The sequence below is a fragment of the Azolla caroliniana genome, unplaced genomic scaffold (genome assembly GCF_043228905.1).
Source record: "Azolla caroliniana isolate FFs.n. ecotype wild unplaced genomic scaffold, voAzoCaro1.0.p SCAF_4, whole genome shotgun sequence".
Lineage (NCBI taxonomy): Eukaryota > Viridiplantae > Streptophyta > Polypodiopsida > Salviniales > Salviniaceae > Azolla > Azolla caroliniana.
The window spans coordinates 9,973,898-9,989,890 of record NW_028230439.1 but is presented as its reverse complement, the minus strand read 5'-3'; the positions used below and the strand labels follow the sequence as shown (position 1 = coordinate 9,989,890).

The 15,993-nt window shown below is 37.1% G+C and overlaps 2 protein-coding genes across 4 annotated transcripts in view; one reads left to right on the top strand and one right to left on the bottom strand.

Moving 5' to 3' along the window:
* Window positions 1-3,357, top strand: part of LOC147865053 (protein SPIRRIG-like) — a 28,613-nt gene extending 25,256 nt beyond the window's left edge. For both annotated transcript variants that reach the window (XM_087317783.1, XM_087317784.1), the window contains 2 exons: window positions 1,428-1,574; window positions 1,660-3,357. In XM_087317783.1, coding sequence (XP_087173909.1) covers window positions 1,428-1,574; window positions 1,660-2,922 — 1,410 coding nt within the window. In that variant the 3' untranslated portion in view covers window positions 2,923-3,357. The remainder of the gene's footprint in view (window positions 1-1,427; window positions 1,575-1,659) is intronic.
* Window positions 3,358-4,565: 1,208 nt separating this feature from the next.
* Window positions 4,566-11,472, bottom strand: LOC147865052 (Pleckstrin homology (PH) domain superfamily protein). 2 transcript variants are annotated; one of them, XM_087317781.1, is made up of 9 exons: window positions 11,310-11,472; window positions 9,684-9,784; window positions 8,752-8,839; window positions 8,102-8,291; window positions 7,953-8,015; window positions 6,605-6,702; window positions 6,252-6,374; window positions 4,947-5,036; window positions 4,566-4,732 (listed from the first exon to the last, which is right to left on the bottom strand). In XM_087317781.1, the coding sequence occupies exons 1-9, from the start codon at window positions 11,385-11,387 to the stop codon at window positions 4,589-4,591; spliced, it is 975 nt and encodes a 324-aa protein (XP_087173907.1). In that variant the 5' UTR covers window positions 11,388-11,472; the 3' UTR covers window positions 4,566-4,588. The 2 variants fall into 2 exon arrangements, with proteins under 2 accessions (XP_087173907.1, XP_087173908.1); XM_087317782.1 differs by having other exon boundaries at window positions 9,684-9,781; window positions 11,310-11,467.
* Window positions 11,473-15,993: the final 4,521 nt, after the last annotated feature.

The following is a 15,993-nucleotide window of genomic DNA, read 5'->3' as shown; positions in this document are numbered from 1 at the left end:
TTCTCTATACACATTTTGTTGACACCTTTATGAGTGTTTCAATATGAAAATGAGAAAGGAACCTCTGTTTTCATGTATTCCAGTGCAATAATAAATCTGATCTGATGAAGTTATGAAGTTATTGGAATTAGGGCTGTGGTTCAGATGGGTGTAGATATCATGTGTGGCACACATCAATGGCTCTGACTACTATCACCTAGGGCCTAGGGATGGGATAGTTGATTGTATTTCTCATAATGGGAGAAAGTATCAGTGCAAACGAAGTGTCTTGAAGGCTCTGCTAGGTGGTTCTAAAATTGTCTCTTTGTCTATAAGACCATAACATTCTAAGAGGGTTTCAATAGATCAAACTCCAGCAATTGGTGTAGGACACATCCACCTTGGCACTTTCAAATCAAGGTCATTATCACCTGACAACAAAGGTGATAATTTCCTTTCTCAGAAGGCCACCTTGGACCAACCAACGTTGGAGAGCTTTTGACAAAAGTTTCAGTACATCTAAGCTCACAAATTTATATCCTTAGCTCAAGGGAATATATGCATTTTTTCTCAAGAGCATGGAATGTCTCTTTGTATACCTGTAGCCAAGTTCTTCAGTTATGCCGTTACACTATACTTATTCTTAGTTGTTGTTCTCCAAGATGTTACAAAAGTTGTAAATGTAAGCTCTCGTTTGATCTGGGAGATGTTAATATCTCTCTCTTTCTTTCTGTGTCAAGAGAACTTCTGTGTTTTCTTGTGTCTGATAGGACTAGCCCTGGGAGTCGTTTTGTCAGTGCACTTAATATCACTCTATAAAGAGAGAGTGGTATTTTCCTTGCATATCATAATATGCTGGGAATTGGCATCCAAAATGCTCCTCAAATGTAACATTATGTCGGCAACTGTGGCAAATTGGATGGACAGTTCATCGATACAACGAAGCTTCAAGTTTAAATAATAGACGTTAATATTCCAGCATGAAAGACTCAGAAATAGGAATAGAGGGCTTGTTACCATAGGGAGCATGCACATTCAATTTTTTTATTAGCAGTTGGGATACCCACACTTGGCAGAGAAATGTCTGGTGAGAAAGTACAAAGTGAATAAACACAACCAAAAAGTAATACAAATCTATAATATAATGTGATCAATGTCCCAGATGACATTGAGATAATCATTGCAGTCTAGAAGGATAATGATATATAACTCAACAGGTAGTTGTTAATGCCTGTTCAAGAACAGGCATCGAAATGTCAATAATATCATAATGGGCTTGACGTATGTTTTATCTCACCATCTGCCATGTGCTCAATATCTGCTTCTCTTTGGTCTGATTAAACTTTATTATATTATTTTTTGCTTATGGAACAACATTAGTGATTCCAGAGTATTATTTGTCGTAAGATATGTTATTACAATGTTTGAAGCATATGGTTTGTTTACAGGTCAGTGAGGTTACACTGCCTCCATGGGCAAATGGAAGTGCTATGGAATTCATACGCAAGCATCGTGAAGCTTTGGAATCACAGTATGTATCAGAGAACTTGCATCATTGGATAGATCTTATTTTTGGATTTCGGCAGCAAGGCCAGGTAGCGAACTGTTAGTTAATGTGCTTTCACAATGAAAATCCTCATTATATTCAATAAGTTACTTATAATAGTATGATGGTTTTAGGCTGCTGTGGATGCAACAAATGTCTTCTTTTACTTGACATATGAAGGAGCTGTGGATATAGATTCAATTTCTGATCCTGCTATGAAGGCCTCCATTTTAGCCCAAATCAATAATTTTGGTCAAACTCCACGGCAGCTTTTTCCAAAGCCTCACCCACAGCGAAGGTTGCGACAGAAACCACCTCTGATGAATGTCTTGAGACAACATAATCTTCTGTTTCCACAGGAGATAAGAACTTTGACATTCCCCATTTCCCATATTGCAGTTTTCCATGAAAAAATATTAGCTGTCGAGGTGAACCGAATCCTCAAGCCACCTTCATTCAGCAAATATGTGGCTTGGGGCTTCCCTGATAGAAGCCTCCGCATTTTTTCCTATGATCAAGACAAGCTTATCTCAACACATGAGGGTTTGCATGGATCTGGGCAATTAAAATGTGTTGATGTGAGTAAGGATGGAAGAATCTTGGTTACAGGAGGTGAAGATGGGGTGGTATCCGTTTGGTGTTTCCGCATACATGGAGCACGAAGACAGCAAGATTTACAATTACAAAGGTCTTTGTGTGCTCACTCTGGGAAAATAACCTGCCTAGCAGTTTGCCAGCCCTACAGTCTAATTGTTAGTGGTTCTGAAGATGGTACAGTTATTCTCTGGGATCTCAGCAGCTTAGAATATGTACGGCGGTTACCACTGCTCCCTGCTGCAGCATCTGCGGTACATGCAAATGAAAAGACAGGTAATATTATTACTGCCTCTGGCACAAACTTCTCCGTGTGGAGCATTAATGGTGTTTGCTTGGCCACAAGAAATACTTCCCAAGTTCCTTCTGACACCATCATTTCGATAACAAGTTCTTGTTTCTCGGATTGGATGGAAACAAACTGGTTTCTGACTGGCCATCGTGGCGGCTCAGTTAAGCTCTGGCGTATGGAGCACAATTCTGTCAAGGACATAAATGGAATGTATAACAGAAATCAGAGTTCTTTGGGTGCGTCGGATAGTCATAAATGTAATGAAGAAACTTATGAGTTGGCATATGAACAACGTGAAGGAGAAAAGGGGATTCCTTCTAAAGATTTAGAGTATCAACTTATGCAAGTGAAAGAGCTAAAGTGGCATAAACAGTCTGTCACATGTGTGTATTTAACAAATGATTTGAAACAGCTTTTCAGTGGAGATTCAGGAGGGCATTTAATTTCCTGGATGTTGCCAGATGAATTGGTAAAACTTGCATCACTGCAAGACAAAGATGACAGGCTATAATAATGAATGCATGCAAGTTTCAATTTCTCAGTTTGTAGATATACGAGGAACTCAAAGTGTAGATGTCTTATTGGCTCCAAAAATAAATGATATCTGGGTATGGTTCTTCAGAATGCTGACTTGAGGTGAGGATGAAGAGACATTAATGGAAGATACAATATCTATTTCTATGTCATTCATGCCTCAGGTGCACTTGAGGAACTCAAAGTGTAGATGTCTTATTGGCTCCAAAAATAAATGATATCTGGGTATGGTTCTTCAGAATGCTGACTTGAGGTGAGGACGAAGAGACATTAATGGAAGATACAAGCCTCCATTTCTAAGTATGTCATTCATGCCTCAGGTGCACGTTCCATGTTTTTTCACTTGCAAGCTGATACCATACATCACATTATATGTAAACATCCAATAATTAAAGAAATCAATTCCTTACCCTTTCCAAAGCCAGGCTGGGTTTTTTATTCTAATTGTTATTACTGACAAGATATACAAAGCTCAAAGCCCAATATTCTTGTAGTGTAGAATGTACCATAATATTTGGTTATGAAAAGGGACTCCTTCAGTGAAGCACACCAATTTTTAAGTAGAGGTATAGTTCAGATTTGTTTTGTTAATGTGCACATTTGAAGGTGTCAAAAAAGCTTTCCACGAATAAAAGAATACTAGGGTGCGTCTTTGTTTTTGAGTAGATGAACTCATCATTGCATATGATAGGAAACGTAAAAGTACTTGTTTATACGTTTTCATTCTTGAAAATATTGATTTATCAATATGCTGAATTGAGCAATCATGGAACTCTTGCTATCAACATACTCATCTATGTCAAGCTATTTATAACACAAAATATATTAGCAAACTCAGTAAGTTAATCATCAATGTAAATGTAACAAGACAATTTCTTAACATCTGTTAAAATTTGAACCTGCATTATGCAATCAATTTTGTTTCATTAAATGATTAAGCTGCAATGCTACAAAATACAGCAAAGCAATCTAGAACAATCTTTCATATCACTAAATCACATCATAAATGTTTGTATATAATAAGACAACATGGCTCCACCTGTGCAAGAGCTGAATTGAAAATGATATTTAAAAGAAATGTTTCTCAAGAGCTGTCTTAGTAGTGAACAAAATTTCATCCACGCTGGATCAACACGACAAAAGGATACATGCTATTGCACAACTCTACAAATGACCTTGAATGAATGTCATACCAACAGCTGTGCACAAGTCATAATGCAAGGATGCGAAAATGCTGCTATTCACAAAAGCTGAATTGAAAGTGCTAAAATTAAAAGAAACGTTTCTGTTTGCAAGAGCTAATTAAAAGTGCTTAAGTCAAAGATTCAGGTTTGTCATAGTAATGTGAACAAAATTTTATCGACGCTGGATCAACGTGACGTAAGGATACATGCTAGTGTACAACTCTAGGAATGCCTTGTGAATGAATTTCTAGGAATGCCTTGTGAATGAATTTCATACTAACACATCTTGTCTCTCAAAGAAAACTCAGGGCCAGCAGCAATGGCAACCATACAGCCACACTCAAGGAGCTGCTTAACTTCTTCGGTGATCAACACAAGTGAGTTCCATCTCTCCTGAGCTTCTCAAGCCAAACTATTGGGTAAAAAAACTCTGCTCTAGAAAGCGTACAACTAATAACATTACCCTTTAGGGGCATTTGAGGTTAAAACATCACCAAGCTGTTCTGCATCACTTGCAGTTCTCAATTTGAATAAGTACAGCCTACCCTTTGTAGCATCAGATTCCCTATGCCCCTCTTCTGTTTCTGTTTTCACGTCAGCTTCCTGTGAAGTTGTAAAACAGACGAAAACAGAAATGTTATGCACTAAATAGCAATAAAGGTTGGAATCTTGCCCTTTGCTAACCTACTTAGCACACAACTTTCTTAATTTACATGATTACACAATAGAGGATGAATGAATGCTTCTTGAAGGATTATGAAAACCACAAATAGTATCGGATGAACTACTTATATGACAATCCACCCAAAATGCATACCGCTGAATGAAAAATGCCAGTAACAGTGTTTTTCTGCACGTTCATCTTCATGTTTGGATACAATAACGCATTCAGAAGTATTCTTCCTACCTGCAAAAAACAGTTGCTAGCTAATAAGTAAAGCATTTAAACATACATTGTTTTATTAGATAAACATGGTGTATTTAATAACAATTGGTTGAATAAGTACAATTTCCAGAAGTTGTGTACATACCATAGCTTTAACTGCTTGGCATAATGGCCTAGTCATTAATTTAGTAGGTTATTAAATTCCAAAAGATATCTATATAATACATCTACCATTTATTAGACAACGTGAGAAGGCAGAATTCACTTAATTAATTGGCAAGCCATTTGTAATGTTGGACTGAAGAATAATTATGTTTCAGAGAAAACTGCATTGAAGAAAATTGGCTTTGCAATCGACATGGTGGAACTTCACCCCCATACAGTTATTTCATTTGAGCACGTAAGAATGAGAAACAGTACCACAGTATTATAATACATAATGCAGAACCAGAGCAGCCTCGGAGAAACAACATAAAGCTTGTAAAAGGATCAACAATCCATATTTAAATATTGTATCACCCTGCTCACTGTCTAATAGTCCCTATTATATAGTGTGAGCAGCCACACTTCACCTCATTGATTAGCCAAATATAAGGTTAGATTAAAGACAAAAAATATATTACAAAGACAAATTGTCTTGAAGAAGACTGGCTTTACTATTGAGATCGTGGAACCAACTTTTACCACTATATAAAGTTACTTCATTTGAGCACCCAAGAATGAGAAACAGTACTACAGTATCATAATATATTAAGCAGAACCAGATGACTCTAGGAGAAGCAGCTTAAAACTTATATAACGATCAACAGTCCATATTTGAAGATATCCCCAGATGAGAAATCATATGGGAGTACTTTTTTGTACACAAACCCAGATAGAATGCTCTAATTGCTAACTTACTGCAAGATCATGATATTTCTTTATTTTAAATGTAAATCAAAATGTGTATTACTCTAGAAAACATACATACAACCCAATCTTGCACAAAAGTGTGCTTTTGATACTCATCAACACAAACCTAGGAATTCAATACAACACTGGCAATAGCACAAAATGTGTCCGACTCTATGGGTGCTGAATAAAGAGATCTGCTTCCCATTTAACATTTAACTTTTCTGATGTTTTCATAAGTTTATTCATTTAATTTCTAGCATTGTACATTGTAAATGTAATGAAACAAGAACTCGCTCCATTTCTAGTGTTGTACATGGAAAATGTTAGGAAACAAGAACTCACTTCATTTCTGACGACCACGGTAGCTTTTGCATCTTTTGTCCCTTTCTCCACACCTTCCCTGGATTTCAAGGTCAGGTTTCCCATGCCCAACTCTTTCCAAGCCTTGTCAGAATTTGGTTCACCCTGGAAAATGCAGTTTCAACAATCCATAAAGATGAAACCATGTAGAGCTTTAAAATATGGTTTACATGACAAACATTAAAGAAAACTGCAAGACAGACCATAAATCAAAGACATTCGTTTTCAGAAGTATTCAGTATCATATAATGTAAACTCAAAAGCATTTCTAAAGCTGTGAACCTCATGACCTTGCAAACAAGAAATACGTTAGGAATTGGGAACCATATATATACCTTAATATAAAGTTTGCATTTTATTTCATAAACTAGTTGTACTCCAGGCTCTTCTGCTCGCTTCAATGAGGGACTGCTGGGCTCAGGTGGGCCATCATCTGTATATTTAAGAGTTGTAAAATCATGAAAAGAGTGAAATATAGAAGAAATATATAGATAAAATCTAAATTAGCCTCCACAACAACAAATGTGTTCATGTTTCAGAAAGTCCAATGACCAAGAAGCCTCTCAAGCTTGAAAGCCCGATGTTTGTCACTGTGCTTAATACCCTGAGGATTGACAACAACCAGCACCTCATGACCAGGTACATGGGACTTCCATCATCTTTCTACCTTCACTTATGCACAATAAGGATGTCCTAAACTGCTTTGGTAAACTGGCAAAATTCCAAAAAGAAAATGCCGTACTCATGGAATACAGGTGCTGTGGATTTGCAATTCACTTTGTTTTATCATATTCTGATTGAGTATTGCATAGCTTCAGTGAACCTATATAAATATACATAGTTTCCATGGGTTGCAGCTTGCAAGAATTACTAATTTCGGTGAATGTATGGTATGCATAAAGCTCAGGATAAAAAATAGATAAAATAGTATATTTTGCGCTGTCTGGACAGGAGCTGCACGTACAACAAAGTTGACAGTGAATGGAAGATGGGGCAGATGGTAAATATTGCTAGAGATACTAATTTCCCTGAATGTATGGTATGCATAAAGCTCAGTATAGAAAATAAATACAAAAGTATATTCTGCGCTGTGTGGAGAGCAGCTATACGTACAACAAACTTGTCAGTGAATGGAAGATGGAGCAGATGGTAAATAAGCATTACTTATGCCCCCAGAGAATAGACAACAGGCATCCTGACCAATAGCAAGGAACTTTTCAGTTCCATAAACATCTGCTATTACTTTTAACAACCGTAAAAAATGAATCCACCCAGCTCAGAACTGGAGAAGACAACAGTAGAGAGGAAAGGCTGAAGCTCTCACAACCTTCACTACGATGAAAGACAACAGTAGAGAAGGCTGAATTCACATGCAGAAGCTCATGAAACAGCCAGACACCCATATAATGATCTTGTTTGCACTGTCCAGTACACATTAAAACAAGGGCACACAAGAAATCAAACACACATTTTGGTAACCTTCCTTGGCTGCTACATCAGTAGTACAATATGTCTACTTCATATGCCACAAGTGAAATCTGGCCAAATGAATTGAATTATCCGTGCATGACATTTTTATGTAGAGCACTTGACAGAAACCTGGATACCTTACAGCCTTGAAACATTCAATTCTACAATCATGTAACAGGAACAAAGGGCAATTAAATCATGTTTGATGGATACCATCCTCTTGTATCTCGTTGCCATTGTTTGTTGGCTGATATGGAATATTCAATTTCGGCATCCCTGGTGATAGCAAAGAGCTCTTGGTTAATTTTATTGCAGTCAGATAAGGAATTACCATAATAAGAGAAAGAGCTTATAAGTAGCACCAGAAGAAATTGAGGTTGAAAAAGGGTTAACAACAGGAAGTGGTAAAGGCTGTCTGTAAAAAGAAGTCTCAGAGATAGATTTGCCACTTTGATCTGCAAAATTACTTTGAAAAGTAGGTGTTGCTTGTAATTGAGGAACTGTGACTTTCCTCCCAGATGTACATGAATCAACCACATCTTTGAAGTCCTCCTGTGTTGCATATGAAATCAAAGAATGAACGCCAAATAATATGAAGATCAAATCAAATTAAAGAATGGACTCAATTCCAAATAAGACGCCTAAACGTATCAATGTCAGGCAATCTAGTGGTAAAGTTATGTACCTACCAAGAAGCAACTGTGCATAAAAAACTAAAACTGCTTTTGATGCCTCAATGCACACTTGATACTGTTTTCAAACAACGAGGTAACTAAAAAGAAAAGCTAAAGTGATTCTAGAGTTGAATTTAGCTAAAACTGACACTAGGCAATCATTTTAACATTGTTTAACTGCAATGAATGTATGTTTGAACTTCAATTCTAAACATCAAGGCTGTCATTTAAAAACAGTAGCATTATATGCATATATGTTCATGTTCAAACAAAAAAGTCTCAAAAATCAAGAGTGACTTTCATTGATGAACCACCTCGCATATGTCTCTTGACTATACCTGAATCTTTGATGCATGCCTTAGATAATCTTGAATCCCTTCCTGCCAAAGCTCGTGTGGATGCTCCTTCAACTGTTTTTCTACCCAGCTGTAAATATGGAGATTTTTAATTAGTATAAATTATGTCTACGATTAAGGATATGTTTACCATATTTACACAGGCATTTACTAATCTACTAATAATTGTTAAACTTTACAATGTTTAATGTGAGTATCCAACAATAGTGCTAAGAGAACTATATCATTTACTAAATCAAAGCAGTCCAAAATACTTATATGCACTGGTAATACATGCTCCTGATGAGCCAAATGACCATCATAGACATTACATTCAAGTCAGTTTCTAGCATCTCTTTGTGTTCTACCTAATAGGTTTTTTGTACCCTCATGTTGGTGGTAAGGCTCACTCTACCTCCACATGTTTACTGATCCCATGTGCCATGTTTATGAATGTGTGCCACATCAAAAGGGGGAAAGTGTTTACGTGGAAATAATGTCAAGATTCTGAAATTTCATGGGTTATGGATACTTTAACAACTACGTTACTAAAACTGCAACAAACAGTTTGTTTAAACTGGAATGACGGTTGAGGTTCTAACATTTCATCGACTATGAATATTTATAACAATCAACTTACTTAAATGTCGATCTCTTAATACTTCATAGCCCATAGTTTAGAAATTAACTCAATACTCATTGATTTTATCAGTGTCTCAGTAAAAAAATGCAATTAACAGTGATTATCATCATCCATCACGAAGACTAAATAGTGCAGTACCCCAAAGACATCACGGAGTTTCAACGCATGCACAAAAAGTTATATAGCCATCAATAAAAGAAAATAAATTTTATTCATTTCCCAAAAAACATAGCAGCCTACATCAAAAATAAAATAACTTGCAAAGCAAAACGAACATAAATCAGTAATGCACCTGGTAAATTGAGTATTCAGTGCTCTGACATATTGAATATACTGTTGAGTTCTAGCTCCGCCAGTTTGAAGCACAAATGGAGATTCCTCTGGAATATTCTGCTGTATATAACGATAAGTTATCTTGATGCTTCAGAAAAATAAACAATCCACTATCCCAGAAAACAACTCATTTATCCAAAACTGTTCAGTTCTAGAAATGCCAAAAAGGTTAGAACATACGTGAAAACTTAGAGATTTTGTATTCCTTTACATGGTAAACCATGTCATTATATTGTATATCCTGATCAAACAGTTTAAGTGAAGTTTGCATGATCCTTAGCAAGTCATGAATCCAGTCAGATGATAGATTCAATTAGGTCTTTCAATCTCATCATAATTACAGGAATTAATTCTAATTCCCCTTTCTTGTTGTATCTCTTTGCTGTGTGTTTTTTTGGTTTAGTTGGAACTATCTTTAAACTCATTCACTTCTTGAATGTCCAGTGTCCACCATGATGGATTGGCAGCAATGTGATATGATGAATGGGAGTGCAGACAGCTTTCCATGTTAATGGAAACATTCAAAGTAACCTTCAGGGAAATAGTAAACTTAGAAACAGTAACCTTAAGTCTGCAGTTGATGGGTCCAAAAATCTCAGCATAGGAATTTCCTTAAAATGTTCATGCTTTCAATCACCAGACATAGCAAGCACTACGGGGCATACAAAAGCTAAAAACATTAGCATACAAAAAGTTACACATACCATTGTTGTAGAATACTTAGCATACACTGTGTAGAATAGTGCATGCTACGTATTCTAAGTTTTTTGTAAAATACTTAGAATACGTATTTTACAGATAAAATACGTTAAATACTTAGAATACATGTAGAATACTTGTAAATACGTTAAAGGTTTTTTTTCAAAAAAATATTTAAATTTTTTTTTAACTTTTTTGAAATGATAAATACTTGCTAGATATGTTGAATACGTGAAATTTTGAAAAATGGCAGTTCTAAAACATGGAATATGTGTAGAATACTTCAGAGTATTCTAACACGTATTCTAAACATAGAATACACGATTTTTAACTATGACACGTACACATCAGCATACATATATACATATGCATGCAAATATAGATACATATATGTATAATATACACATGCACTTATACATTTAAACATACAAGCCTCCAGAAGAACATAAAAGAAATATATTTTAACTGGTTCCTCCCAATGGCAATGGACAAAAAAAGCTCAATTTCACTACATGCAAAGAAAACAAAGAGATCAAGAAATAGTTCTAAACTATTTCAATTCGTGTTTTATGCAAAGGGGGCAAATATAGAAGACCTAGTTTCAAAAAGAAGAAAACATTAGAAGAGATAAATGATTGACAGATTCTTTGGCACTTCTTGATGGAGACAAAAACAAAATGAAAAGAGATTATTTCATCCATAAAACATACAATCATCTGATGCTTCTGCTAAACATAAGGCTGATATATCAAGACGCAACTAATTCTGTATCCTAAGTAGCTAAAGCTCACGTGGACGGACGATTGGAAAACAAAAAGGAAGGAAACGGAAGTACAAGAAAACAAAAACAAAACTAGAGTTAACGGCGAGAAAGACGGGTACTTACTTGGCGTTGCGAAAGGCTGTGGTTTGTGTCAGCCTCGGTCTGTCCGAAACCTACAGCTCTGCGCTTAAAGGTAGCCATAGCTGTCAGATCCTATCGCTCTGTCTGTCTCTCTCAGTCTCTGTGAGTGTGGGTCGCGCGCGCGCGCGCCTACTTACGTCTTTGGCATACGGACACACACGCACTAACTATGTAATCTTAGTTAGTCTTCTTCTTCTTCTTCTTCTTCTTCTTCTTCCTTCTCTGCTTCTCTCGATTCTCTCCAATAATAATAATAATAGACTGTAGACAAACGAAGAAGAAGAAGAAGAGAATGAAGAAAGATGTATACATACGTAGCTCGTTTCTATTTGCAACCAAATCATAATTAGGCCTCCTGGTGAGGGTGAGGAAATCGCGGACACGGACGGTGCATGACACGTTTTGAATGGCGTGTGTGATCTGCACCGTTCAATCTCTATCCACAAAAAGCGCGCGCCTAAAACTTAACCCGGGTCTGACAATCGGATCTGTCACATCTAACTCGGCTCTGACAATCGGATCTATCACATCTAACACGTCACATCTAACCTGGGTCTAACCTAACCCGGGTACCTAATCCTAACGCGAGAACTTAAACCTAACCCGGGAACACAAACCTAACCCGGGTGCATGCACCTAACCCAGGGTACCCGATTAAAATTTCTGAAGAGATCATTGTTTAAAAAATATGCTAAGATTACTCAAAAATATCAAGCCTAATTTTTATAATACAAAATTGCACGATTTTACATATAAAAATCACATGATGTAATTTAATAAAAACTATGAGATCAAGGCTCTTGTTCAAAGCATGGCAAGATACACCCACAATTTTTGCAACAATTTGCATTGGAGTCTCTTGAAGTCAATGTCAAACCATCACAATGCAAACACCGAACCTTCTCAGTGTCACATATTGGCAACTGCCTCTTAGCACGACGAGCACCTCTTTTTAGTCTGTTAGTGTGTGTTTTGGTCGTGTTTGGGGAGCTGCCAATAAGTTATTGTGAAATGTTGGGCATGGCTCCTCTTTTCACAACAATTTGTTGCTTCCAACTTATTAAACCTCCCGATGCCATATTGGTTGTTGTCGATGCACCCATAGATAAGAGCAATTCCTTTCGAAAATCTACCTTGAGTTGCTGACAACGCTCAAGAGCTGCACTATTCATTGCTCCCCATCCTTGCTCGAGAAGTTGAAGTGCTTCCATAGTTTGATGTGCTTCTAACTTTATTTCCTCCCTTTCGTCAACTTCTACATTCATCTCGACTTCTACTTCTTGTGTCGACTCTAGTTCTCTATCCATTGTGGCATCATCCATTCGCATTTGGGTTGCATGATATATAAATGGTAATTATCCACATAGTGATGGCATAGGTCTCTCAACGATCATCCGAATGGCAAGCAAATGCTTACATTTACTTGCAAAGTCTTGACAATCACAATATGAACATTGGAGCGAGACATTGTACCGTACAGTGGGAGTGGTCATGCTCAATATTCGAAACCAATATCGGGCCTCGTCCACAATGTGCATTGAGTTGCTATTGGTCACATATCTTTCTAGTATCCTCTCAACCTCTTTAAGTCTTGACCTTTGATCCTTACAATTTGCACGGGGTTGGAATCTACCACTCTCACATATCTCTTGTCATTGCATGTACCATTCTACCACGGTCCCGCCGATGCAACTGCTAGAGACACTCTCCCCAATTAAAACATGCACAAGTTCAGTAATAGAACGGTTTATTCTAGGACATGACTTGAATGGCATCCATATACATAAATGCTCATGATCCCATGTTTATCCCCTTCATTCACTCTTACATTCAAATGAAAACTACATCCAGAACGCTTTGAACCCTTGCGCAAGCGAGAGCATCAGACCACTCATCGAGGCACACCTGAGTGATGACAATCATATCTAGTCACATGCTTGCCTTTTGGGACTCCTCTCCGCAAGCATGTATGATACTTTATTTGAATATCTGCCAATGTATCATCTAACTTACTAGCTTCTACCTCTATCACTTCTGTGGGCATTGTACTCTTATCATATTTACTTACACTTGTGCCTAACATGTGAATAGAATTCACCTTTTGTATTATCTAACATCCACATTGGTCAATTAGTGCTTTTATGTATGAACTAGCTATTCCATGATTGCGAAGATCCATGGCCCAATGTTTCTTCAACTCTTTAAGAGTTTGTGAGAGTGGGTAATGGGATGTCCCCCCATGTGTGTGCAATATGATGGGTCACCATTGCTCTACATATGATACCCTTAGATGTGGCGACAACTTTAAGTAGATTTCATGCTCATTTTTTAGCATGAGTCGAGTCTTCATGCGCCTCCATGCTAAGATCATGAGAGGTGCTCCCTTTGAGGTCTCTTTTAAAGATTCTATCGTAACCTTTATGTGTCCTAATAAATCTTTAACCATTAATTTATACATACCTTCATTAAACGCAAAATACCTTGGCGAACAAAACATGAAGGGATCCAAGTCGTCCTCGATGTCGACATCGTCCGACCCTTGACCATCAATTGATTCATTCGAAGTGGCTGAATCTGAGAACGAATCCTCCAATTCGAATTTTGAGTCAAATAGAAATTGTGTTTCATCCACTAACCCACATGAATCATCCATGATCACAAGTTTGAAATGAGAGCAAAGTGTTAACAAGAACAAATTATGTGTAATTGAGAGCAATATGATAATGAGAGTAGTATGATAATGTGGAGCAATACGATGATGAGGGCGATAATATGATCCTAATCAGAGCAATTATAATTGTCTGATTCAATTCATGTGATTATGGTAGCTCTAGTAGAGTTAATTATTTCTGTATCGACATTATATAGTCGTCTAATGCGTCTAATGGAGGTGATCATTCTCTAAATGTTGAAACAGAATCAACGTAGTTGGATAGAATCTGGCCTCGGTTTAGGTGGATGGATCCAATAAATTGATCCCAGGTTAGGTGCATACAAATACTTTTTCCTTGGGTTAGGTAGACATACATTACTTTCCTCGGTTAGGTGCAGACAAATACTTTTTCCTTGGGTTAGGTAGACATACATTACTTTCCCTAGTTAGGTGCAGACAAATACTTGTTTCCCTGGGTTAGGAAGACATACATTACTTTCCCGGGTTAGGTGTAGACAAATACTTTCCATCAATTTTCAATTTCCATGTATACTATTATTGACAAATATCTATTTGCCCAATTATGACATAATATTGAAAGGTGCAACACGTCTGATGGATTGTTTATGGCGTAATATGCACGAACAAAAACTACAATATGCACAAGAATTTATCAAAAAGTGTTGCTTTGTATTGACATGTAAAATACAATATATTGTGAGCAAAATTACATGCCGAAATTTACAATACCTACAAGGCATTCATATTGCCCAAAAGGGCAAAACAATCGACTTTAATACTGAGAGTCAAAACAAGTTTGTTTACTCACGCCATATGGCTTTGACAAATGGACCAATATTACGTCTCCGAGATACAAGTGTGGCTATTACAATAAACCCAATAACAATACCGAAGGGTATAATAACAACTTGTACAAGCCATATAGAGGATGGCGAAAAACAAAATGAGGTTACAAGTTCAGAATCCCAAAACACATCATGCCCACTTAGAATCATAACGCGTAGAAGGTAGACATCATCATCACCGTACCAATGTAGAACCAATAATCAAGGATGACTATAGAAAATGGAAATTATAAGATACTTATGAAGTTTGGTGATTTGAGGCCATAAGTGAACTCTTCGACAAACATACGAATTGTTTGCATTACATAATATCTGCAATCTGTTCCATTGGGCTGAGTTGGGATATGGATTTCAGTATATCGGTTCTCAAGTATGATGTTATGGTCTACGACGGTGCTTTGGACTTTGGTTATAACCATTTCTACCAAACTCTTCAATTCCCTAATAGTAGGATTATTCATTGGGTCAATAAATACAACTAGACTTGTTACCTTGTCTGCATGTAAATCGGTTGGAGCATGTCGCATCTTTACCCAAAGGACCCAATGCCCTTCATGCACTATGGGTATGAATACAAAATCGCATTCGGGCACTTGTCCAAGGATGTCGTTGGCCTTATTGGTTTGCTTGTATAGTTGAACCCAAAGTGGATCAACTATCCAATATCAGTCGGATATGTGTTGTGGTTGGGTGTATTCCATCCACATATGGAAGACATTCATGGACCATGTTGATGCCATCTCTCCGTGGGTGCACATTGATTGCAATTCATGTTCCCCAATGTAAACAGACAAATTCAACCTTCTACAAAAAACTTGGAATCTATTTTGCATCATAATATTACAACATGAGAATACCTTCGAATGTGGATTGTTAGGACACTAAACCAGAATGTGCGACTAGAATACCTGGTGAATGTCTTTCCATTTTGTTGACCGTTGGCGGCCAAGTATGTAATGAGGAAGGGGCGAGCTAGTTTCTGGATATATAATAATATTATTAGTTATAAGAACGGACGGATCCGGAATAGCTATCCTGATCCGGATCCGGACCGATTCGTAGCTAATTGCCGGTTAGGCACCGTTTTATAGCACAAAATTGGATTCCTATAAAAGGATTCGGGTATCAATGTATTTAGACGACAAAA